General features: G+C 44.5%; 2 protein-coding genes across 5 annotated transcripts in view; one reads left to right on the plus strand and one right to left on the minus strand.

The window, feature by feature from the left end:
- Positions 1 to 403, minus strand: part of acox3 (acyl-CoA oxidase 3, pristanoyl) — a 197,628-nt gene extending 197,225 nt beyond the window's left edge. The window contains exon 1 of the mRNA XM_072573388.1: positions 140 to 403. The gene's annotated coding sequence lies outside the window, so the exon portion shown is untranslated. The remainder of the gene's footprint in view (positions 1 to 139) is intronic.
- Positions 404 to 814: 411 nt separating this feature from the next.
- Positions 815 to 26,396, plus strand: part of trmt44 (tRNA methyltransferase 44 homolog) — a 73,783-nt gene continuing 48,201 nt past the window's right edge. Inside the window, exons 1-4 of one of the 4 annotated variants that reach the window (XM_072573710.1) lie at positions 815 to 1,323; positions 11,401 to 11,524; positions 19,722 to 19,941; positions 21,644 to 21,712. In XM_072573710.1, coding sequence (XP_072429811.1) covers positions 981 to 1,323; positions 11,401 to 11,524; positions 19,722 to 19,941; positions 21,644 to 21,712 — 756 coding nt within the window. In that variant the 5' untranslated portion in view covers positions 815 to 980. The remainder of the gene's footprint in view (positions 1,324 to 11,400; positions 11,525 to 19,721; positions 19,942 to 21,643; positions 21,713 to 26,396) is intronic. The other 3 variants (XM_072573797.1, XM_072573615.1, XM_072573526.1) reach the window with 3 other exon arrangements.

Here is a 26,396-nt window from a genome sequence, read left to right on the forward strand (position 1 = left end):
TTCCATGCTGTACTTCTCTAGGACTTCTCAGCGCTCCAGCAACATACAGGACTTGGCTTTCTCCCGAGGTTATCGTGTTATTTAAACACGAGGCTTTCCTCGTTTACACTGGCTGTCTCACACACACACAAACACACACCTGTTGAGTCCCCTTCTTTCCAGACCGCAGCTTCAAACTTTTTCTTTTCCTGACAGTCCTCCAACGGCTGGACGTTGCCCTCGACTCCTGGTCACCCTGGGGGACCAGTCAGACCGGGCTGGACCGCCAACCGGGCGCTGCTCAGACCCTCCCTGACTGACTAACAGACAGACCGAGGACGTGCGGCCTCACTCGCTCGCTCGCTGTTGTAATCGCACACACTTGAGCAGATTTCCTCAGCAAAAGCGCCCGCGTCGCTTTCCTCGAAAATGTAAACTTCCGGCAGTTCCACCTTGGCCCCGCCCCCTTCCCTCGACACGACCGGCCTCGCGCCGCCCCCATCCAATCCTAACCGTCCGCCTCGCGCCGCCCCCATCCAATCCCAACCGTCGCCCTCGCGCCGCCCCCATCCAATCCTAACCGTCCGCCTCGCGCCGCCCCCATCCAATCCCTACCGTCGCCCTCGCGCCGCCCCCATCCAATCCTAACCGTCCGCCTCGCGCCGCCCCCATCCAATCCCAACCGTCGCCCTCGCGCCGCCCCCATCCAATCCTAACCGTCCGCCTCGCGCCGCCCCCATCCAATCCCAACCGTCCGCCTCGCGCCGCCCCCATCCAATCCTAACCGTACGCCTCCCGCCGCCCCCATCCAATCCCAACCGTCGCCCTCGCGCCGCCCCCATCCAATCCCAACCGTCCGCCTCGCGCCATCCCGCAATCCAAACACAAACGCCGGCCTCGCGTGGCTCGAGCTGGCGGAAGTGATGGCCGGTTGCCATGGTGACCCTTCCGGTCCCTCTCAGTTACTGTGACTCCCCCTGTGAAGGCCGCCGGAGCTGGCGATGGTGACGTTGGCGGAGCGGCGGCTGCGGCGGGGGCCCGACGGCCCCACGGCGTGTGGTTTCTGGGCCGCGCTCGACGTGTGGACGCGCAGGCCGCAGGTGGCGAACCGGCGGCTCAGCGGCTGCCGCCTCGAGGCCGAGAGGGAGACGCGCTGCTCCGAGGCGGGGCTCAGGCCCCTGCTGGAGGAGCTGGTGCCAGGCTGGAGGGACGAGCCGGGCCGCGAAGTGGATGGGATCCTCCTGGCAGTGACGGGGGAGCGAGCCAGCGGTAGACTGAAGGTGACCCTGCGGACTGTGATTCCCAAAACCCAGGCGGAGAGCTGCAGAGAAGTAGTTATCCAAGGTAGAATGATTCGGGGTTTGTGTGTGGGGGGGATAGGGCAGATATCCGGACATTTCTGCATCATTAGTTTGGTCGTACGGAATGTGAGCATCACTGGACTAAAGAAACATTTTGACTCAGCTTTTCGTCTTGTTGAATTGAATTTATTGTCACGTGTACGGAGGCGCAGTGAAAAGCTTTATCTAGAGGGCAATACTGGCAGTTCACGTGGTTAAGTAGCACAGGTAAGTAAATAATAGGTAAACAGCAGCAAAGACCAAAACAGGTACAGACGAATGTTAAGAGTTTGTGATCATTGAGTATTGTAACAACACTAGGGTGGAAACTGTTTCAAAACCGGCTGGTGCACGTGTTCAGGCTTCTGTACCTTCTCCCCGATGGTAGAGGTTGTAGAAAAACATTGCCAGGGTGGGATGGATCTTTGAGAATGCTGGCGGCCTTTCCTTGACAGCGGGCCTGGTAGATGGACCCTGTAGGTGGGAGGTTGGCCTTTGAGATTGTCCCGGCCGAGTTCACCACTCTCTGTAACCGTCTCCGATCTTGAATGGTACAGTTCCAAGTTTGGGAGAAGGTTTGTAGCTCGGGTGCTCGTTGTTGTGGTTGTGTTTGCCAAGCTGGGAATTTGTGTTGCAAACGTTTCGTCCCCTGTCTAGGTGACATCTTCAGTGTTTGGGAGCCTCCTGTGAAGCGCTTCTGTGATGTTTCCTCCGGCATTTATAGTGGTTTGTCTCTGCCGCTTCCGGTTCAGTTCCAGCTGTCCGCTGCAGTGGTCGGTATATTGGGTCTAGGTCGATGTGCTTATTGATGATGCAGTCCTGCTTGATACCAGTCTGAATGATGAATGGGTTAGTGGTGGAGCCATTTATCATCACTATGTTGTCACTGCCGATGATGTGATGGGTGAGGTGGCTGCAGGATAGCTCAGCTGACCAAGCCACTATTGGTCAGTAAGCTGTTTGGATTGAGGGAGAAATAAGTCGGTGGTAACAAGAGGATATAAACAATTCTCTAATGGTGAGTGAGAGTCTGTTCAACTGTGTTGCCTCTCCAAGGCCAGGTTTGGGGGCAACATTCCATCTAATCTGTCCCATTATGGTTAGAGGTTCTGTGCATATTAAGCCACTCCTAAAGCACTAATGGCCAACTGTGGAAGTTGCTGCCACATACTAACATTGGACGTCCACCCAGTGGAAACAGAAAATGATCATCGTTCAGGATATCTGTACCAAAGAAATCACTTTTAGGTTGCAGGTGGAGGATGTGTAGCATAAGTGGGTACTTATGTCATAGAAATGAGTAGGCAAGAGGGTCTACTTATGAAAATTGAGTGATTTGGTTCTGAATTAAAATGGAGAATCTCGGGTGTATTTTCTGGATTGTTATCTGAGCCAAAAGCTTTCACATGTCGAGATAAACATGTATGATCTGAGGCATTACAGCAACATATTTAAATAGTGACCAAGGCCAGGACTTGAATGTTGAATGGCAATTGACATATTTGAATGAGGGAAGCGAGGGAAAAGTGGCAGGTTAACTCAGTGATGTAAAACTGAACTTCATCCAGGCAACTGGGGATTATTCCATCACACTCTTGACTTGGTCCTTGTAGATGGTGGACAGGCTGAGGAGAATCTGAAGGGGAGTTATTTGCTGCAGTATTCCTAGTTGAGTTTCTGGTCAATGGTAGCCCCTAAGATGTTGATTGTGAGGATTTCAGTGATGGTAACACCATTGAATATCAAGGGACAGCGATTAGATTGTCTATCTCTTATTGGAGATGTTCATGGTCTGGCATTTGTGTGATGCAATTGTTACTTGCCACTTGTCAACCCAAGGCTGGATATCGTCCAGGGCATGTTGCATTTCAAATGGAGTGTTTTCAGTATCTGAGGAGTAATGAATAGTGTTGAACGTTGTGCAATCATCAGTGAACATCCCCACTTCTGACCAAATGATGGAAGGCAGGTCATTGATGAAACAGCTGAAGATAACACTGCCTAAGACACTACCCTGAGGAACTCATGCAGAAATGCCCTGGAGCTGAGATGACTGACCTCCAACAACCATGACTATCCTTTGTTCCAGGTCGAGTGTGTGTCTCCTATCACCCGTTGCTTCCAGTTTTACTGGGGGTTTTTTGACGCCATACTCAGTTGAATGCAGCTTTGATGTCATGGGTTGTCACTCTCACTTCAGCTCTGGAATTCAGCTCTTTTGTCCATGTTTCAAAAAAACAAACAATGAGGTCAGGAGGTGAGTGGCCCTGGTGGAACCCAACCTGGGCATTACTGAGCAGGTTGTTGCGCAGGTGCTGCCTGATATCACTGTCGATGCCACCTTCCATCACTTTACTGATGGAGAGTAGACTGGGGCGGTAAATGACCAAGTTGGATTCATCTTGCTTTTTACGTGTGAGCAATTGCTCAAACTGTCCCATATCAGGAATTGGATGCTAGTGTTTTAGCTGTACTGGAAGGCTGTTACAAACGAAGGCAGTACATTAATTCTGAGTGACTTTAATCTTATAGATTAGGAATGTCACATTGACAGTGTAGCCACCAAGAAAAATTCATTTTTGGGACTATAATCCCTGAAAAATGAATCTAATGAGGGGTAAGGCTATTTTGCGTTAGGTAATGTATATTGAAGCAGACTTGCCAAATGATGTCAGAGTAAAAAATCCCCTCGAAAGCACTTAGCATACCATGGTAGGAATTAGCATTCAGCTTTATTGTGGGGGAAAGAATTGTGAATTGAAAACAAATGTATTAAGAGTAATTGGAAATAAATGCAGACAATGTTAGCTAAAGTGAACTGGGAATTGAGTTTAGTGCAAAATTATTGTTTAAGAAAGCACAAACATAGGCCCTAGTGAGAAAGAAGGATTCTAGGAAAGGAGAAGCTAATCAGAGAAGATGATGATAGCAACTACGAGGAAAGGAAAATATACAGTGTGGCTAAGCTTAGTGGAAAGCTAAAAGATTGGTAAAAGTTTAAAACCAACAAAAGGTTATCAAGAAATAATAAATAGGGAGAAAATTAACTTTGAGTGCAAACTTGCCAGTAATATCAGCACAGGCAGAAAGTTTCTTAAAAAGTGAGAGAAGCCCAATTAAACATCGGCCCCTTCGAGAATAAGCTTGTAGAAGTACAGGAAACCAGGAAATTGTCAGGCAATTGAATAAATACATCAATACTTATGATAAATCACTAATATCATTCCAAAAATACTGAATCAACTGTCAAATGTGTGAGAGGAAGTCAATAAATATCACGAGGGAAACTAATGGGGCTGAAGACCAGTACATCTCCTAGACTTGATAGGCTGCATCTGAGGATATTAATAGGTGCAGAGGGATTTTCTTATGACGAGATATATAGTTTGGAAGTATGTCAGTGGGATTTAGAATATTGAGTCGAGATCTTAGTGAAAGCATACAAGATTCTTAGAGTTGACAGTGTGGGTGCAAAGAGCCTGTTTCCCTTTTGTAGAAGAGTTCAGGGTCAGACTGCGTAATCGAAGTAAGAGGTTGTTCATTAACGACAGATGAAAAGTTATTTTTCTCTATGGAGTATGAATTCTTTACTGCCGAGGGCTGTAAGGGAATGGAACGGTAGTGGGGAAAGGAGAGGAAAATGGAGCTGAGGCTTATCATATCAGTCATGATCTCATTGAATGGCAAGACAGACTTATTATGCTGGATAATCTACTTCTGCTCCTTCATTTTATGGTCTTCAGATTAGGAAGAACTTTGTTTTTACATATTGGCAAATTATAATTGGTGGCGTGCCACAGGGATCAGTGTCAGGGCCTCAACATTTTACAAAGTATATCAGTAGTTCTCAATCTTTCTCAGTGTCAAGGCACACTTCAGTGGTGGCTCAGTTGTTAGCACTGCTACCTCAGTGTCAGGGACCCGGGTTCCATTTCAGCCTCAGGCTTTGTGGAGTTTGCACGTTTTCCCCGTGTCTGTGTGGGTTTCCGCCCACAGTCCAAAGATGTGCAGATTATGGTAATTTAACACAGCCAATTGGCCTAATGTTCAGGGATCTGTAGATTAGGTGCATTTGTCAGGGTAGGGAGAATGGATCTGGGTGGGTTACTCTTCAGAGGGTCGGTGTGGACTTGTTGGGCCGAGGGTCCTGTTTCCACACTGTAGCGATTCTGTGACAAGCCAGCAGATAAAGGGGGCGGAGTGGTAGTCTGGCGCACTGACCTTTTACACCGCTGAAGCCAGACGCTAACTCGAGGACACCTTTTCCTCTTCGGAACACTTCAACCCCAGGGCATCAATGTGGACTTCAACAGTTTCCTCATTTTCCCTCGACCATGACCCCACCCCCCATCACCAAACCATCATCTCCCAGACCATACAGAACCTCATCACCTCAGGAGATCTCACACCCACGGCTTCCAACCTCATAGTCTGGGAACCCCACACTGCCTGGTTCTATCCCCTTCTCAAGATCCACAAGCCTGATCACCCTGGCTGACCCATTGTCTCAGCATGCTCCTGCCCCACTGAACTCATTTTTACCTACCTCGACACTGTCCTATCCCCCCTAGTCCAGGAGCTCCCCACATAGGTTTGAGATGCCACCCATGCCCTCTACCTCCTCCAAGACTTCCCTTTCCCCGGTCCCCAACACCTCATCTTCACCATGGATATCCAGTCTCTCTACACCCCCATCCGCCATGACCAGGGCTTCCAAGCCCTCCGTTTCTTCCTCTCCCGACGTCCCCAACAGTACCTTTCCACCGACACTCATTCATTTGGCCAAACTGGTCCTTACCCTTAACAATTTCTCCTTCAAATCCTCCCACTTCCTCCAGACCAAAGGGATAGCCATGGGCACCCGTATGGGCCCCAGCTATGCCTGTCTCTTTGCTGGCTACGTAGAACAGTCCATCTTCCGCAATTATACCTGCACCACTCCCCACCTCTTCCTCCGCTGCATTGATGACTGCATTGGCGCCACCTCGTGCTCCCGTGAGGAGGTTGAGCAATTCATCAACTTCACCAACACATTCCACCCTGACCTTAAATTTACCTGGACCATCTCTGACACGGGCGGCACGGTGGCACAGTGGTTAGCACTGCTGCCTCACAGCGCCAGAGACCTGGGTTCAATTCCCACCTCAGGCGACTGTCTGTGTGGAGTTTGCACATTCTCCCCGTGTCTGCGTGGGTTTCCTCCGGGTGCTCCGGTTTCCTCCCACACTCCAAAGATGTGCAGGTCAGGTGAATTGGCCAATCTAAATTGCCCGTAGTCTTAGGTAAGGGGTAAATGTAGGGGTATGGGTGGGTTGCGCTTCAGCGGGGCGGTGTGGACTTGTTGGGTCGAAGGGCCTGTTTCCACTCTGTAAGTAATCTAATCTAATCTAAACCTCCCTCCCTTCCTGGACCCCTCCATCTCCATTAATGATGACTGACTTGACACCGACATTTTTTTTACAAACCCACCGACTCCCACAGCTACCTGGATTACACCTCTTCCCACCCTACCTCCTGCAAAAATGCCATGCTATATTCCCAATTCCTCCGCCGTATCTGCTCCCAGGAGGACCAGTTCCACCACAGAACACACCAGATGGCCTCTTTTTAGAGAATGCAGTTTCCCTTCCCACATGGTTAAAGATGCCCTCCAACACATCTCGTCCACATCCCACACCTCCGCCCTCAGATCCCACCCCTCCAACTGTAACAAGGACCCCTGGTGCTCACCTTCCACCCTACCAACCTTCGCATAAACCAAATCATCCGCCGACATTTCCGCCACCTCCAAACGGACCCCACCACCGGTATATTTCCTTCCCCACCCCTTTCCGCCTTCCACAAAGACTGTTCCCTCTGTGACCACCTGGTCAGGTCCACGCCCCCTTACAACCCACCTTCCCGTCCTGGCACCTTCCCCTGCCACCGCACCTCCTCTCTCTCCCCTCCATCCAAGGCCCTAAAGGAGCTTTCCACATCCATCAAAGTTTTACCTGCACATCCACCAATATCATTTATTGTATCCGTTGCTCCCGATGCGGTCTCCTCGACATTGGGGAGACTGGACGCCACCTAGCACAGTGCCTTAGTGAACATCTCTGGGACACCCGCACCAATCAACTACACCGCCCTGTGGCCCAACATTTCAACTCTTCCTTCCACTCTGCCGAAGATATGGAGATCCTGGGCCTCCTTCACGCCGCTCCCTCACCACCGACGCCTGGAGGAAGAATCCCTCATCTTCCACCTTGGAACACTTCAACGCCAGGGCATCAATGTGGACTTCAACAGTTTCCTCATTTCCCCTTCCCTCACCTCACCCCAGTTCCAAACTTCCAGCTCAGCACTGTCTCCATGACTTGTCCTACCTGCCTATCTTCTTTTCCACCTATCCACTCCACCTTCATCCCCACCCCCATTCACCGATTGTACTCAATGCTACTTTCTCCCCACCCCCACCCTCCTCTCATTTATCTCTCCACCCTTCAGGCACTATGCCTGTATTCCTGATTAAGGGCTTTTGCCTGAAACGTCAATTTTGCCGCTCCTCGGATGTTGCCTGAACTGCTGTGCTTTTCCAGCACCACTAATCCAGAATCTGGTTTCCAGCATCTGCAGTCATTGTTTTTACCTATACCAATTCACACACCAATGTGTGTGGAATCAGAAGTCTTTTGTGTGTGCAGTCGATAAGGGTGACTGGTGAGCAGATACCACCTTCAAGATGTTACTGAGGCTCCAAAGAAGATCGCAAGCATGAATGTGGCCTCGACATTCAGATGGAAAGGTTGCTGCTTCCTGAAAATCTTGAGGCTCACTTCTCATCTTTTATCTCTGTACCAATGATTTGGATGAGAGAGCAGAATGTTATGATTACCAAATTTGCCAATGACCCCAAGTTAGGTCGGATAGTAAGTTGTCAAGAGGAGATAGAGAATCTGTGAAGAAATAGTTGAATGGAGTAGGCATAACAATTGGGTTTTTGCAGTATAAATTGGGTAAATATGAACTTGTCCTCTTTGGCAGGAAGAATAGAAAATGGAGATATTATTAAAGTGGAGAGAAGTTCTATGAGGTGGTGATACAGAAAGATCTGTGCAACCTGTACCTGAAGATTTGTATGCAGGTACAAGCAATGATTTGGAAGGCAATGCAACATTGGATGTTGTAAGGGGAATGGAATATAAAAGTAAGGAAATTATACTGTGACTGGACAGAATATGTTTGAGACCACGCTTGGTAGACAGTTTTGGTCACCTCATTTGCATTAAAGATATCATTGCTTTCAAAGCAGTTGAGTGTAATTCCACTCAGCTCCTTCTTGGGGTGAAGGACTTGTCTTGTGAAGAATGGTTGAGTCAGCTAGTATACCTATTGGAGCTTAGAAGAATGTGAGGTGATCCTATTGAAACTTAGAAGATCTTGAGGGATTAGGTATGGTGGATTCCTAAAGGTATATGAAGGAGACTAAAGCTTGGGCACATGTTTTCTCAAAAAGGATTGTTGGAATATGGGATTTCCTCTCTATAATTTGTGGAAGTTGAGTGATAGATTTTGGACAAATGAGCAAGTCCAGGATTTTGGGGTGCAGACAGGAAAGTGAAGCTGAAACCATTAAATCATTTCAAGATTTGAAGGGTCAAATGATCTATTGCTGTCTCGAAGTCCTGCATTCCTATATAATTTGTATTTCAAAAAATGACCTCGTGAAGAGAAGCATTTTTACAGAATGATTAGAATCTGAAATGCACAGCCTGAGATATGATGGGGGTAGATTCAATTGAGGCAGTGAAGAGGAATTTGATTATTATGTGATAAAAGAAAAGATGCAGGACAATAAGAAGATGACTAAATTCATAATCCCTAATTATTCATAATTTCTGCTCCTAATTAATGTGTCTAAATGGCACAAGATAATTGGCTCCTTCAGAGAACCAGTTTGGGCAGGATAGGGCCTGTTGAAGAAGTGATCAGCCTCAAGATAAAACACTTTACCAAGCTCATTTTGTTACCTGTATGTAAAGAGACTCAACTAGCAGGGTCAAAGACTGCCCTTGCCTGGAGAGCCTGACACAGGCAGTTGCAATCACACTTTAGTACATAAGTTGGAGTTCACCTTTTCTAAATTACATTTTGATTTCAATCCTGAGTTACACAGCAGACCAATCATATCCTAATCTAGGTACATGAAATTTGCCTTAAGCATCTGCAACACTGGTTGAGTGTGGTTTAGAACGAGCTGCTTCCTTGCTTAGCTGGAATAAGTTGCAAGGTAAAAACAAGGGCTGCAGATGCTGGAAAACAGAGTCTAGATTAGAGTGGTGCTGGAAAAGCACAGCAGGTCAGGCGGCATCTGAGGAGCAGGAAAATCGACATTTTGGGCAAAAGTCCTTCATCAGGAATCGAGGAAGAGTGCCTGCAGAGTGGAGAGATAAATGGGTGGGGGTGGGGAGAAAGTAGCATAGATTTCAATAGGTGAATGGGGATGGGAGCACCAATCAACCCCACCGCCGTGTGGCCCAACATTTCAACACCCCCTCCCACTCTGCCGATGACATGCAGGCCCTGGGCCTCCTCCACCGCCGTTTCCTCACCACCCGACGCCTGGAGGAAGAACACCTCATCTTCCGCCTCGGAACATTTCAACCCCATGGCATCAACGTGGATTTCACCAGTTTCCTCATTTCCCCTTCCCCCACCTCACCCCAGCTCCAGCCTTCCAGCTCAGCACTGCCCTCATGACCTACCTGCCTATCTTCCTTTCCATCTATACACTCCACCCACCTCTCTGACTTAACACCCTCATCCCCACCCCCATTCACCCATTGTACTCTTTGCTACCTTCCGCCACACTCCTCTGTGACCGACCACTTCCATCCCCAACCCCAATCACCTGTTGTACTCTATGCTACCTGACCTGCTGTGCTTCTCCAGCACCACTCTAATCTAGGCTCTGGAATAAGTTGCAGCAAGCATGTGTGACTAACTGCACAGCACAGGTTTTATCTGTACATGTCTCTGTCTCAAGCTGCAATCATTCCGTGATTCTGCTTCAATCAACCTCATGGATGGGGAGCCCAGAAACGTGCCAAATTGTCACTGTAGATTTCTTCTTAAATTTGAAATATCAGTTCTCTCAACTGATGTTCCTCTACATTGGGCACAGCAAATCCAATCAACTGTTATTTCAAATGCTTGTCAAATTTCAGTATGGCTTATGATAAGGCATTCAAACAAAGAACCTACAATACAGATATCACTGATTTTATTAAAATATTTAAACACCAGTAAAATGATGTTTCATGTTGTACTAAATAATCTGATCATAATTTTACAAAATCACTGATCAAGCATGATTGCAATAATGTGTGATGGAACTGATTTAGGTGAATTGATCTTGAGTATTTAATGTATTTTGTGCACAAAATTCCACATTCTTTGGCATAGAATCAGAAATAAAGACCGCGCTGAAGGATGCTGTTGCCTTTTGAAAAGAACTGTCCATTTAGTTGCACATCTTTGGACTTTCTGTACATTCATGTAAATTTTCTCCCATTTTTAATGATGCATCTCAAAAGTTGTTATTAAATTTCCTACCATCCGTTCAGGCAGTGTATTGCAGATCATGCTGTGTAAACTGCTTGTCCTCTCTTAAACTGCTTGGCTTTTCTCCCCAATGATCTCAGAACTGTATTATATTCTCCTGTACTCCTACCACTGGATATAGCTTAATTTCTACTTTATAAAAGCAGTTCATGATTTTGAATATTTCTATCTCTCCTTGGCCTATGGATTACCAAGAAGAATCCCACTTTCTCTAGTCCCAGTGTGTAACTGAAGATTTTTAAAATAAATCTCTTCTCGGAACCTTGGCATAATTCATTTGGCCAAGATTGAACACTGCAGCATAGCCAATGTTTCAGAAAGCCTGAACGTAATTTCTTTGCTTTTGTATTCTATGCCTCTCAACAAAGACAAGACATGATGATTTATGTAATTAAATTGAAATGTTGAAAGATGAGGAGCTGTGTTCTCTATTCAGCATAAAAACATCCAAATTGTTAATGCTTCTACTCTGCAGATTTCGAAAACAACACAGCAACATTTATACCATTAGAACGGCATAATTCAGAAATGTACACTTGCAAGAAGAACAACATTTACAGCTTTAAACTTCGACAAGATAAAGGAGATGAGTTATTCTGGTGAGTCATAGAAATGTATAGCACGGAAACAGATCCTTCGGTCCAACCCGTCTATGCCGAGAAGATATCCCAACCCAATCTATTCCCATCTGCCAGCACCTGGCCCATATCTCTTCAACCCCTTCCTATTCATATACCCATCCAGATGCCTTTTAAATGTTGCAATTGTACTAGCCTCCACCACTTCGTCTTGCAGCTCGTTCCATACACGTACCCCCTCTGCGTAAAAAGTTGCCCCTTAGGTCTCTTTTATATCTTTCCCCTCTCACCCAAAACCTATGCCCACTAGTCCTGGACTTCTCCACCTCCAGAAAAAGACTTTGTCTATTTATCATAGTCATGCCTCTCATGATTTCATCAACCTCAGCCTCCGACACTCCCCAATCCCTAATATATTCAACCTCTCCCGATAGCTCAAATCCTCCAACCCTGGCAATATCCTTGTAAATCTTTTCTGAACCCTTTCGAGTTTCACTATATCTTTCTGATATGAAGGAGATCAGCATTGCACACAATATTCCAACAGTGGCCTAACCAATGTCCTGTACAGTTACAACATGACCTCCCAATGTACTCAATACTCTGACCAATAAATGAAAGCATACCAAACTCCTCCTTCACTATCCTATCTACCTACAACTCCACTTTCAAGTTGCTATGAACCTGCACTCCAAGGTCTCTTTGTTCAGCAACGCTCCCTAGGACCTTACCATTAAGTGTAGAAGTCCTGCTAAGATTTGCTTTCCCAAAATGCAGCACCTCACATTTATCTGAATTAAAGTGCATCTGCCACTCTTCAGCCCACTGGCCAATCTGGTCAAGATCCCATTGTAATCTGAGGTGACCTTCTTTGTCAACGACACCTCCAATTTTGATGTCATCAGCGAACTTACTAACTATACCTCAATCTCTCATCCAAATTAACTTACGTAAATGATGAATAGTAGTGGACCCAGCACCAAATCTTGTGGCACTCCACTGGTCACAGGCCTCTAGTCTGAAAAACAAACCTCCACCACCACCCTCTGTCTTCTACCTTTGAGCCAGTTCTGTATCCAAATAGCTAGTTCTTCCTGTATTCCGTGAGTTCTAACCTTTCTCACCAGTCTCCCATAGGGAACCTTGTCCAAAGCCTTACTGAAGTCAATATAGATCACATCTACCACTCTACCTTCATCAATCCTATTTGTTACTTCTTCAAAAAACTCAATCAATTTTGTGAGACATGATTTCCCATGCATAAAACCATGTTGACTATCCCTAATCAGTCCTTGTCTTTCCAAATACATGTCAATCCTGTCCCTCAGAATTCCCTCCAATAACTTGCCCACCACCAACATCAGGCTCCCTGGTGTATAGTTTCTTGGCTTGTCCTTACCACCCTTCTTTAACAGTGGCATCACGTTAGCCAACCTCCAGTCTTCTGGCACCTCACCTGTGACTATCGATGATACAAATATCTCAGTAAAAGGCCCAGCAATCATTTCCCTAGCTTCCCACAGAATTGTAGGATATACTTAATCAGGTCCTGGGGATTTATCCACTTTTATGCGTTTCAAGACATCCAGCACTTCCTCCTCTGTAATATGGATATTTTTCAAGGTGTCACTATCTATTTCCCTACATCCTATATCTTCCATGACCTTTTCCACATTAAGCACTGATGCAAGATAATCATTTAGCATCTGCCCATCTCCTGCGGCTCCACACAAAGGTCGCCTTGCTGATCTTTGAGGGGCCCTATTCTCTCCCTAGTTACCCTTTTGTCCTTAATGTATTTGTAAAAACCCTTTGGATTCTCCTTAACTCTTATTTGCCAAAGCTATCTCATGTCCCCTTTTTGCCCTCCTGATTTCTCTCTTAAGTATACTCCCACTGCCTTTGTACTCTTATAAGGATCCACTCGATCTATCCTGTCTATACCTGACATATGCTTCCTTCCTTTTCTTAATCAAACCCTCAATTCCTTTAGTCATCCAGCATTCCCTATACCTACCATCCTTTGCTTTCACCCTAACAGGAATATAGTTTCCCTAGACTCTCGTTATCTCATGCCTGAAGGCTTTCCGTTTACCAGCTGTCCCTTTGCCTGCAAATATCTGAGGCCAATCAGCTTTTGAAAGTCCTTGCGTAATACCATTAAAATTGGCCTTTCTTCAATTTAGAACTTCACCTTTTAGATCTGGTCTATCTTTTCCATCACTATTTTAACACTAATAGAATTATGGTCGCTGCCCCACTAACACCTCAGTCACCTGCGCTACCTTATTTCTCAAGAGTAGGTCAAGTTTTGCATCTTCTGGATTAGTGGTGCTGGAAGAGCACAGCAGTTCAGGCAGCATCCAAGTAGCTTCGAAATCGACGTTTCGGGCAAAAGCCCTTCATCAGGAATAAAGGCAGTGAGCCTGAAGCGTGGAGAGATAAGCTAGAGGAGGGTGGGGGTGGGGAGAAAGTAGCATAGAGTACAATAGGTGAGTGGGGGAGGGGATGAAGGTGATAGGTCAAGGAGGAGAGGGTGGAGTGGACAGGTGGAAAAGAAGATAGGCAGGTAGGACAAGTCCAGACAAGTCAAGGGGACAGTTACTGAGCTGGAAGTTTAGAACTAGGGTGAGGTGGGGGAAGGGGAAATGAGGAAACTGTTGAAGTCTACATTGATGCCCTGGGGTTGAAGTGTTCCGAGGCAGAAGATGAGGCGTTCTTCCTCCAGGCGTCTGGTGGTGAGGGAGCGGCGGTGAAGGAGGCCCAGGACCTCCATGGCCTCGGCAGAGTGGGAGGGGGAGTTGAAATGTTGGGCCACGGGGCGGTGTGGTTGATTGGTGCGGGTGTCCCGGAGATGTTCCCTAAAGCGCTCTGCTAGGAGGCGCCCAGTCTCCCCAATGTAGAGGAGACCGCTTCGGGAGCAGGTTTTGCATCTTCTCTTGTGGGTACATCCACATACTGACCCTTAGCCAGCCAGCTGTATCTGTGCTGCAGAATTGATAATTAAACAAATGTTGAGTTTTTTTTTGAAAAGATAATCATGAAAATGCCAATTTAGAAAGAGTTTGTAAATCATTGTCATTCTGCCTGAAGTCAGATTACTAATTCTTATCTATGTCCTTTTGTGAACTTTCATCCGTGTAAAATGATAGCAGAAAGATTGATATTCTTTTTAGCAGTCACGATGAATCATTTATAAGTTTAGCTATGTTGTTTAAGTTGGGATGGTGTACAGCATCTAGTTATTCATTGATACTTTCAGCTGACATTGTTAGATTAGATTACTTAGATTAGATTACTTGGTGTTGGAAACAGGCCCTTCGGCCCAACAAGTCCACACCGACCCGCCGAAGCGCAACCCACCCATACCCCTACATTTACCCCTTACCTAACACTACGGGCAATTTAGCATGGCCAATTCACCTGATCTGCACATCTTTGGACTGTGGGAGGAAACCGGAGCACCCGGAGGAAACCCACGCAGACACGGGGAGAACGTGCAAACTCCACACAGTCAGTCGCCTGAGGCGGGAATTGAACCCGGGTCGCTGGCGCTGTGAGGCAGCAGTGCTAACCACTGTGCCGCCCGTGTCTTCTTTGTTTTGGTATTCTGCATACCTGTTACACCTTCTTCATGCTCATTGGTCCATCTGATCAAGATCCCATTGTTCTCCAAGGTAACCTTCTTCGCCGCCTACTGCGCCTCCAGTTTTGGTGTCATCTGCAAACTTACTAGCTATATCTCCTGTGTTCATATGCAAGTCATTTATATAAAATGACGGAAACCAGTGGATCTAGCACTGATCTTTGTGGCACACCACTGGTCGCAGGCCTTCAGTCTGAAAAGCAACCCTCAACCGACACCCTGTGTCTCCCACCTTTTTGAGCTAGTTCTGTATCCAAATGGCTGAGATCTAACATTGCTAACCAAATTACCATGAGGAGCCTTGTCGAACGTCTACCAAAGTCCATATAGATCGCGCCCACTACTCTGCTGTCATCAATCCTCGTTGTTGCATCTTCAGAAAACTCAATTAAGTTAGTGACACATGATTTCCCACACATCAAAGCCATGTTGACTGTCCTTAGTCAGTCCTTGCCTTTCCAAATACATACCCGGAAGATATGTTGCCTTCCTGGTGCCAGGGTCCGGGACGTCTCCGATTGGGTGTATAAGGTTCTAAAAGGGGCGGGCGTACAGCCACAAATAGTGTTACATATTGGCACTAATGATATAGCCAGGAAAGGGATCGAGGATATAAAAAGTGATTTCAGGGAGTTAGGATGGAAGCTGCAAAGCGAACGCCATAGTGCTCTCTAGTTTACTACCAGTGCCACGAGATAGCGAGGCGAGGAACAGGGTGCGGGCGCAGCTTAACACCTGCGTAGCTGGTGTAGGAGGGAGGGCTTTAGATATGTAAATAATTGGGATGCCTTCTGGGGAAGGTGGGACCTGTACAAGAAGGACGGGTTGCATCTGAACTGGAAGGGGACCAATGTCCTGGGTGGAAGGTTTGCTTGAGTAGTTCGAGAGGGTTTAAACTAGTATGGCAGGGGGGTGGGAACCTGTGCTGTATACCGGAGGTAAGAGTTGATGCAGATGAGGCAATAGAAAAGAGCTAGTGGGAAGGAACCAAGGGATCAGTTAAAGTGTGTATGCTTTAACGCAAGGAGTATCAGGAATAAAAGTGATGAACTGAGAGCATGGATCAGTACCTGGTGCTATGATGTGACCATAACAGAGACATGGGTTTCTCAGGGGCAGGAATGGTTGCTGGATGTTCCAGGGTTTAGAGCATTTAAAAAGAATAGGGAGGGGGGGAAAAAAGGGGAGGGGGTGTAGCACTACTAATCAGAGAGGGTATCACAGCTACAGTAGCTTCCATTGTCGAGGAAGATCTGCCTACCGAGTCAGTATGGGTGGAAATTAGGAACAGCAAGGGAGCAGTCACCTCTTTAGGGATTTACTACAGGCCCCCCAATAGCAGCAGGGAGATGGAAGAAAGCATAGGTCGGCAGATTTTGGAAAAGTGTGGACGTGGTAGGGTTGTTGTAATGGATGACTTTAACTTTCCCAATATTGATTGGAACCTGCTTCGAGCAGAAGATTTCAATGGAGCTGTTTTTGTAAGGTGTGTTCAGGAGGGTTTCCTAACTCAGTACGTTGACAGGCCGACGAGGGGAGAGGCCATTCTAGACTTAGTGCTCGGAAATGAGCCGGGGCAGATATCAGATCTTGCGGTGGGAGAGTATTTTGGTGATAGTGACCACAACTGCCTCACATTCTACATAGCTATGGAGAAGGAGAGGATTAGGCAAAATGGGAGGATATTTAATTGGGGAAGAGGAAACTATGATGTGATTAGACATGAGTTAGGAAGCATGGATTGGGAGTAATTGTTCCATGGTAAAGGCACTATAGACATGTGGAGACTGTTTAAGGAACAGTTGTTGCAAGTGATGAATAAATGTGTCCCTCTGAGACCGACAAGAAGTGGTAAGATAAAGGAACCTTGGATGACGAGAGCGGTGGAGCTTCTCGTCAAAAGGAAAAAGGTAGCTTACATAAGGTGGAGGAAGCTAGGGTCAATCTCAGCTCTAGAGGATTACAGGCAGGTGAGGAAGGAGCTCAAAAATAAAATATTTTCTTTCTCGTTTGTGAAAGTCTGAGGAGAGCCAGGACGGGGCACGAGAAAGGCTTGGTAGAATGGATTAGGGAGAACACAAAGGCATTTTACACTTATGTGAGGAATAAGAGAATGGTCAAAGAAAGAGTAGGGCCGATCAGGGATAGCATAGGGAATATGTGTGGAGTCTGAGGAGGTAGGGGAAGCCCTAAATGAGTTTTTTGCTTCTTTACGAAAGAAACAAATTTTGTAGTGAATGAAACCTTTGAAGAGCAGGTGTGCATGCTGGAATGGATAGAGATAGAGGAAGCTGATGTGCTGAAAATTTTGTCAAACATTAAGATTGACAAGTCGCCCGGCCCGGACCAGATTTGTCCTTGGCTGCTTTGGGAAACGAGAAATGCAATTGCTTCGCCACTTGCGAAGATCTTTGGATCCTTGCTCTCCACTGGAGTTGTACCTGAGGACTGTAGAGAGGCATATGTAATTCCTCTCTTCAAGAAAGGAAATAGGGAAATCCCCGGCAATTACAGACCAGTAAGTCTCACGTCTGTCGTCTGCAAGGTGTTAGAAAGGATTCTATGGGATAGGATTTATGACCATCTGAACTTGATTAAATGCAGTCAACACGGCTTTGTGAGGGGCAGGTCATGCCTCATAAACCTTATCGAGTTCTTTGAGGATGTGACTAGAAAAGTTGATGAGGGTCGAGCTTTGGATGTGGCAAGGCATTTGATAAGGTTCCCCATGGTAGGCTCATTCAGGTCAGGAGGAATGGGATTCAGAGGAACTTAGCTGTCTGGATACAGAATTGGCTGGCCAACAGAAGACAGCGAGTGGTAGTAGAAGGAAAATATTCTGCCAGTCTGTGGTGAGTGGTGTTCCACAGGGCTCTGTCCTTGGGCCTCTACTGTTTGTAATTTTTATTAATGACTTTGATGAGGGGATTGAAGGATGGGTCAGCAAGTTTGCAGATGACACAAAGGTTAGAGGTGTCAGTGACAGTATAGAGGACTCTTGTAAGCTGCAGTGGGACATTGACAGGATGCAGAGATGGGCTGAGAGGTGGCAGATGGAGTTCAACCTGGATAAATGCGAGGTGATGCATTTTGGAAGGTCGAATTTGAAAGCTGAGTACAGGATTAAGGATAGGATTCTTGGCAGTGTGGAGGAACAGAGGGATCTTGGTGTGCAGGTACATAGATCCCTTAAAATGGCCACCCGTGGACAGGGTTGTTAAGAAAGCATATGGTGTTTTGGCTTTCATTAACGGGGGATTGAGTTTAAGTGTCGTGAGATTTGTTGAAACTCTGTAAAACTTTGGTTAGACCACACTTGGAATACTGCATCCAGTTCTGGTCGCCCTATTATAGGAAAGATGTGGATGCTTTGGAGAGGGTTCAGAGGAGGTTTACCAGGATGCTGCCTGGACTGGAGGACTTATCTCATGAGGAGAGGTTGACTGAGCTCGGACATTTTTTCATTGGCGAAAAGGAGGAGGAGAGGGGACCTAATTGAGGTATACAAGATAATGAGAGGCATAGATAGAGTCGATAGCCAGAGACTATTTCCCAGGGCAGAAATGACTAACACGAGGGGTCTTAGTTTTAAGCTGGTTGGAGGAAAGTATAGAGGAGATGTCAGAGGTGGGTTCTTTACACAGAGAATTGTGAGAGCATGGAATGCGTTGCCAGCAGCAGTTTTGGAAGCAAGGTCATTGGGGACATTTAAGAGACTACTGGACATGCATATGGTCACAGAAATTTGAGGGTGCATGCATGAGGATCAGTGGTCAGCACAACATCGTGGGCTGAAGGACCTGTTCTGTGCTGTACTGTTCCATGTAAATTCTGTTCCTCAGGATTCTTTCCAACAACTTGCCCACCACAAATGTTGGGCTCACCTGTCTATAGTTCACTGGCTTTTCCTTATCACCTTTCTTAAATAGTGGCACCATATTAACCAACCTTTAGTCTTTTGGCATCTCACATGTGATTAGCCATGGTCCAAATATCTTCGCAAGTGGCCCAGCAATCTCTTCCCTAACTTCACACACAGAGTTGTCAGGTACACCTGATCAGGTCCTGGGAGTGTATCCACCTTTTATGTGTTTTAAGACATCTTGCACCACCATCTCTGTAATATGAGCTTTTTTCAAGATATTACCATCTATTTCCCCCAGATTCAAGATCTTCCATGTCCTTCTCCCCAGTGGGAAATATCCTAGATATTTTCAGGAAAAACATTTTTTGCTATTTTTATAAGTTTTTTTTCTAATAATTCTAATAAGTATTTTGTACTTATTAAAATATTTGATTACTAACTGGAACCGATGAATCACGGAACAAAGTGGTAGAGTTGTATGAGCATTCCAAAATTATCGTTGGTATCTTTAGTAAAAGCCAACATCTACCAAATTATGGCATACAGATGGTAAACCTTCCCAATTCCCCATTCTTTTCTCATGAAATAATTGGCAAACCTATTTTATTTGTATAACATGATTGTGATAAACTGGTTATAATCTAGCCATTGCTACACCTATATCAACATGTCTGTGGTGTTTAACTGTTTCATTCCCTTTCCTAAAGGTTTATTTCTGTTTCGATCTTGTGTCCTGAGAAATGGAATGCGGATGGAATTGTGTATCCCAAACCAGCATGGCTCTCGGATGTGTTGCTCACAAAGATTGTGAAATGGTCAAGTGAGAACAAGAAGAATAATTTTAAGAGCACCCTTTCTCTCATTTCTGTGGAAAAATACAGTGAATGTTACCATCGTCTTAAAGCAAAATACAAAGACATGGTCAAGGTACAATTCAGAGAACTAAATTCCAAAAATATCCAACTCTTTTAATTTAAATTCTATTTATTTTTAAAACCCTGTTTCTTTTTCACTTGTACCAGACATATGTTGACTTTGAGGTGCAGGAACAGACTGTACCTAGTTTCCTGGCACTCTGTAATGTTTTGATAAGATCTGACGAGAATACAAAGGTGCCTTATTTTCTGATGTCAACATTTCTCGATTGTTTTGGCCAAAATTACAGATTATGTGTGGGAGATATTGTCGCTGTTACTCAATAATAGATTGATACTATGATGGCCTTCCCTATGCTCTGTTTTTTGAAAAAAACTCCTAAAAGCAGAGTTTCATATAAGAAGGTTTGCCGAAATGATATATAAACATGGACTGGGTGTTTGTAAGTAACGATTGAAACTTCCAGTGATGGAGAATTCTCACCATCCTGACCTCCAAACCAAAAATGTGATTGGTTACAGCTCTTTGAAAGGGATCCAACAAACCCAATTTAAAAATCTCCAGGGATCGGAGGCAAATTCAAAGTTGAATCCAGTTATTTCTCATGCTTAGTAAGCGGCCATTCTATTGGCTGTACATGCCTGCTCTGAAATTCCCAAACAGAAAATAAGCAATCTTCCAATCTGAGAGCCTCTTCCCTTCAGTCACAACCTTTCTGATGCAAACTAAAGTATTTAAAACTGATGGAGGTTCACCTTGAGCAGTACACTGTGACAATAATAGAGACCAAGGCCTAGTCTAATTGCCAGATCTTCCGCACTTGGGCAAGAGTATGCTACAGGGTTGCTGATTTGAGTGAAACAAGTATGAATTTCTTTATCCATCCCTCTGATTTTCAGTATTGCTAATCATACAAGGAAAGCAGTTACATTAGTATAACCATTGGATGTTGTAAAGATCCTCAGCTAATTAACTATTCCTGAAGCACAGTCACTGTTACAGTTTATTAAGTGTGGGATGACATATTAAAGTGTAAATCATTTTAAGTAGTTCTGCATGGTTTAGTTTTCTTGAAATTAGGTAACGTACTTGATTTAACTTAGAGGAACCTTCATTTTCCAGCATTCGATTAACTGAGTTTCAGATTATCTGAACAAGATCGCAAGGTCCCAGTACTTGGCTAACTGTTATCCGGCATTCAATTATCCAGCTATTGATTAACCGAATGAAATACGCCCTGTCCATGCCCTTCAGATAATCGAGGTTCCTCTGTGTTTGTCTGAAGTTTCCACACGATATCTACCCAGATACCACAAATCCATACACAAATAAATCTAAAATTAATGGCATTTTGAACTTGTGCATGTTGTGTCTATTACTACTTTATGCTGGATTATCTGCAGTGTTGAACATGAATTCAAGAGTCCGTTCACACAAAAGAGAGCCTGCCCACAAACAAACCGTGTGTCCATTTAAATCAGCTTGATGCGGGTGTCTGCCAATTGTGCCCTTCCATGAGTGTTCATACATGGCATACAGCAACGAGAGTGCACAGACATCTGTGACTTCATGAATCCGGTATTAGTCACCTCTACCTAGAGTGAGCAGTAGTTAATTGAAACCTGAACCAGATTATTTTTCAATTACATCCCCAGATGAAATTCCACGGATCTGTCAAACAATTAAAAGCTGCTTTGCATTATCGTGTATTTAAACTTCTTTACTTATTCTGATTTTATTCAATTTTAATTAGATTTGGCCCGAGGTCACGAATCCTGAAAAATTTGTGTATGAGGATGTCGCCATTGCAACATACTTACTGGTAACTTGTTTGAACTTTCCAAACTGTGGTATGCTGGCATAGTTGTAGCGTCTAGTCTAATTATTTAAGCCATTGTTAGTGCAGTGGTTTCTAGAAATAATGTTAACCATAATCGTTGGTTAGTTAGGAAACATTCTATTTAATCTTTCCAACTCATTGGCAGACTTCACATAAACAGCCTATAGAATTGTCAAGTATTCATGAGGAAGAGTTCAGTTTTTGTTTAGAAAGCAAAGCAAATTCCCAGTTTTGATCTTCACTGCTAATTTATTCCACTTTATTAATCAATTTATTTAATCACTGAAGCAAGCGAATAAGTCTTCGAACACTTGTAAATGGGTAAAAATATGGAGATTTTGTTCCAGACTTTTCATGAAGCTCCAGGGTATGATTTTATTTTGAGAAGATATTGCACAGAGGATCTTTCTGTGCTGTCTGAATATTGAATCATCTATGTCTGTAATTTTATGCCTTTGAACTTAATCAGATGTAGTATGCTTTCTATGAAGGAGCTAATAAATTGGTGTTAACTATATTTGGTAGGCTATTTCACATAACCACTATTTTGTGGCTGTGAAGAAAAATTCTAATCTTCAATCTTGATTAGATTTTTTATTTCTTCCAGCTCTATTACAGTAATTTGTCTGAGCTGTGCATTTGTATGTCTCCTAATCTTTCAACATTTTACCATTGTCATCTGATATTAATATTACTTTATGATAAAGTGTGCAAGGCAGTCAGAAGGTTTCAGTTACCTTCTACAATTCATTATTTCTATAAGAAAATGTCCACATATTAAAGAGAGAAATTGTATGTTCATGCACAATCATACTCTGAAATTTGTACTGTCATGGAATGCAATTTTACACCACTGATATATATTAATTGTAATAATCATGGAATTCAGTAATGTGATAGTTGATTGAGCATTCTCCAATATTTGATATATTTTTCAACCAGAGTTGAAGTCTGAGCAGAGGAACAAGAAACTAGGCAAATTAGCCCCTCAATCCCATTTTCCAGTTGTTGAGATTATGACCAAATCTGCAGTTTAACTTTACATATCTTTTGTTACCCCAGATCTATTAATACCTTTGGTTAACTCCAATCTTATCAGTCTCAGAAATGAAATTTGTAATTGACCTTGCATCAATTATATTTTGCAGGAGAGATCTGCAGACTTCCTGCAAGTTCTGGCTATAATATTTAGATTGTTCTCTTGCCTTAGGTTTCACAACCAGTAGAAATAGTTTATTTTTGTTAACTGTATATTTTTCCTAGAATGTTTTGAAAACTTTAATCTATTCACCCTCAAAGCTCTAAATTCCAGCAAATGTAATATTAGTTCCTATAATCTCATCAATTTAACCAGGAATCATTCTGGCCAACTGTCACTTTATTTTCTCAAGTCTGAAGGAGGAAGTGTTGCTGGATTTGAGCGCTGAGATGAATCCGGTTCCTTCACGATAGTGCCTGTAGGGTTAGTGCATCTAGAGCACTTCATAGGACCTGACATCTGCTTTACTGGTGAACGAATTTATGGAACATTCACAGAGTTCCATTAGTTAATAGTAAAATAACCTTGCACGAGAAAGATCATAGACCAGGAACTCCTTTTTTTGAAATTTGCTGTTTTGATTTTGAAGCCAGATGTGGGGTGGCACAGTGACTCAGTGGTTAGCACTACTGCCTCTCAACACCAGGCACCCGGGTTCGATTCCCATCTTGGGTGACTATCTGTGTGGGGTTTGCACATTCTCCCCCTGTCTGTATGGGTTTCCTCTGGGTGCTCCGATTTCCACCCACGATCCAAAGATGTGCAGGTCAGGTGAATTGGCCATGCTAAATTGCCCATAGTGTTAGGTATATCAGGGGTAAATATAGGGTAGGGGATTGGGTCTGGGTGGGTTACTCTTCAGGGGATCAGTGTGGACTTGTTGGGCCAAAGGACCTGTTTACATACTGTAGGGAATCTAATTTCAAATACAGCGTAAGTGGAACATCTTTCAAGAAATTGCTCCTCCAGTCAGAGGCCTTCCTGTCCCATGTGTTCTGCTGCAGGTTTACTGGGAAAGAACCAGTTTGTGATTGAAGGTGCAGCCTGAGGACTGGTAACATGGCTTAGTCACTTTTATTTCCATTTTAAATGTTTGTTGGGGGAGTGTTTATAGTGTTGGCGTAAATATTTGGAGCATAAAGCCCCAAGGATTATTTCCTTGACTTAAAAGGGGAGTGTAAGAGGAATAGGGCTAGAGGGATACAAGATACAGTGCAAGTGTAAGTCAGAAATGGATGGGAGTCTTGGAGAGGGAAAAGACCTAGGGAGAGAGGGAATGCAGGTTGAGAGAGGAGGAAACCCCAGACTGAAAGTAAATGCACTTTCAGTGCCCACTTCCATGTAAATTCTTCTGAAGCGAGCTCGAGTGTGCTCCATCAAAAGAAATCCAATAACAGTGTTTGTTAAACTGAACTCACTAGCTCATTCCCAGTTGTCACCTTCTTCTATGATGATCTTGAATTGGGCTGATTTTTTTTTCTCAAATCTGTATCTCAACCAAAAAGGCAAAAATTGGCTTTATAAAGCTTTGCTGCTTGGCACTTCTAATAGTCATGTGTATCAATTACTCATTTAAGTTAGATTTATAACTTATTTTGATGAGGCTCATATTTACTGTAGTGGCAAGACTTTTTTTTAAATGTGCTTACTAGCATTCCTCCCAAGGAAGAGCAAGTTAAATATGTTTCCCCCCAGCGTGCGCGCACACACATATGTCTGGGTCAGTCCTATTTTGAGGAAATCCACACAAATGTGAGGTGATGCATTTTGAAAGGCCTAATGCAGGATCAAAGTCAACAATAAATGGCAGAATCCTTAGAAGCATTAAAGTCCTGAGGGATCTGGGTGTACGGGTCCATAGTTGCCTGGAAGTGGCATGGAAAATATGGTGAACCGTTGGAAAACACTGGTCCAGCTTCAACTGTTGTGAAATTTGAAAGGGTTCAGAAAAGATTTACAAAGATGTGCCAGGGTTGGAGGGTTTGAGCTGTATGGAGGCGCTGAATAGTCTGGGCCTGTTTTCTCTGGAGCGTCGGACCTGAAGGGTGAACTTACAGAGGTTTATAAAATCATGAGGGGCATGGATAAGGTAAATAGACAAGGTCTTTTCTCTGGTCTGAGGGAGTCCAGAACTAGAGGGAATAGGGTTAAGGTGAGAAGGGAAAGATTTAAAAGGGATCTGGAGGCATGCCAGAGGTTGGCACCCTGGTGGGAACAGGGATAAAAGTCAGGAGTTGGAGCAGGACAGAGGTGCCTCAGGTGTGGAAGTCGGCAAGAGCCCTTCACTGGGAAAAGGGGCAGGTGGGATCCCTGCACTAAAAGTCAGCCTCCTATTTGCCTGGTGGTGATGTGAATGCTGAGGGATGATTGGGAGGTGGTAGTATGAGTGAGAAACAGAGGAAAGCTGCTGGATTAAAAACCCATTTCCTTCAGCATCATTTTAAAAAGGCAGCTGTTTCCATTGCTTGAAACTGACATCACTTTTCTTTCTGCACTGTGCCACATAGAGATAATGTTGATACAAAACTCAACCGATGTGGCTGTAGGACTGAGTCAGCACTGCTTTGTCAATTGGAGGTCATGTCTGATAAATCTGTTAGAATTATTTTGAGGAGGTAATAAGAAGGCCAAACAAAGGAGAGCCAGTGGACATGAATTATTTGGATTTCCATAAGGCCTTTGACAAGGTGCTGCACAGGAAGCTGCACAGGACCTCCTAACAGTGGTCAGGACCAGGGACGCAACATGTACCGGGAAATAGAGAAGGCATGTCAGAAAGGCAAGGTTACATTGATCATGGGAGACTTCAATATGCAGGTGGACTGGGTAAATAATGTTGCTAGTGGATCTAAAGAAAGGGAATTCATGGAATGCTTACAGGATGGCTTTTTGGAACAGCTTGTCATGGAGCCCACAAGAGAGCAGGCTATTCTGGACCTAGTGCTTTGCAATGAACCAGACTCTATAAAAGATCTTAAAGTAAGGGAACCCTTAGGAAGTAGCGACCATAATATGGTAGAGTTCAGTCTGGAGTTTGAAATGGAGAAGGCAAAATCTGATGTAATGGTGTTACAGTTGAATAAAGGTAATTATGAAGGCATGAGAGAGGAACTGACTAAAATAGACTGGAAGCAGAGGCTAACCGGGAAGACAGTAGAGCAAAAATGGCAGGAGTTTGTAGGTATAATTGAGGACACTACAGAGGTTCATTCCCAAGAAAAGAAAGATTAACTGGGGAGGGATTAGACAACCTTGGCTGACAAAGGAAGTCAGGAAATGTATTAAAGAAAAAGAGAGATCCTATAAAGTGGCTAAGAACAGTGGGAAATCAGAAGATTGGGAAGGATACAAAAGCAAACAGAGGATAACAAAGAGTGTAATAAGAAATGAGAGGATCAAATATGAAGGTAGGCTAGCCAGTAATATTAGAAATAATAGTAAAAGTTTCTTTCAGTACATAAGAAACAAACGACAGGCAAAAGTAGACATTGGGCCACTTCAAACTGATGCAGGGAGCCTAGTGATGGGAGATAAGGAAATAGCAGGAGAACTTAACAAGTACTTTGCGTCAGTTTTCACAGTGGAAGACATGAGTAATATCCCAAAAATTAAAGGGTGTCACGGGGC

Source organism: Chiloscyllium punctatum, chromosome 1 (assembly GCF_047496795.1).
Source record: "Chiloscyllium punctatum isolate Juve2018m chromosome 1, sChiPun1.3, whole genome shotgun sequence".
NCBI classification, from domain to species: domain Eukaryota; kingdom Metazoa; phylum Chordata; class Chondrichthyes; order Orectolobiformes; family Hemiscylliidae; genus Chiloscyllium; species Chiloscyllium punctatum.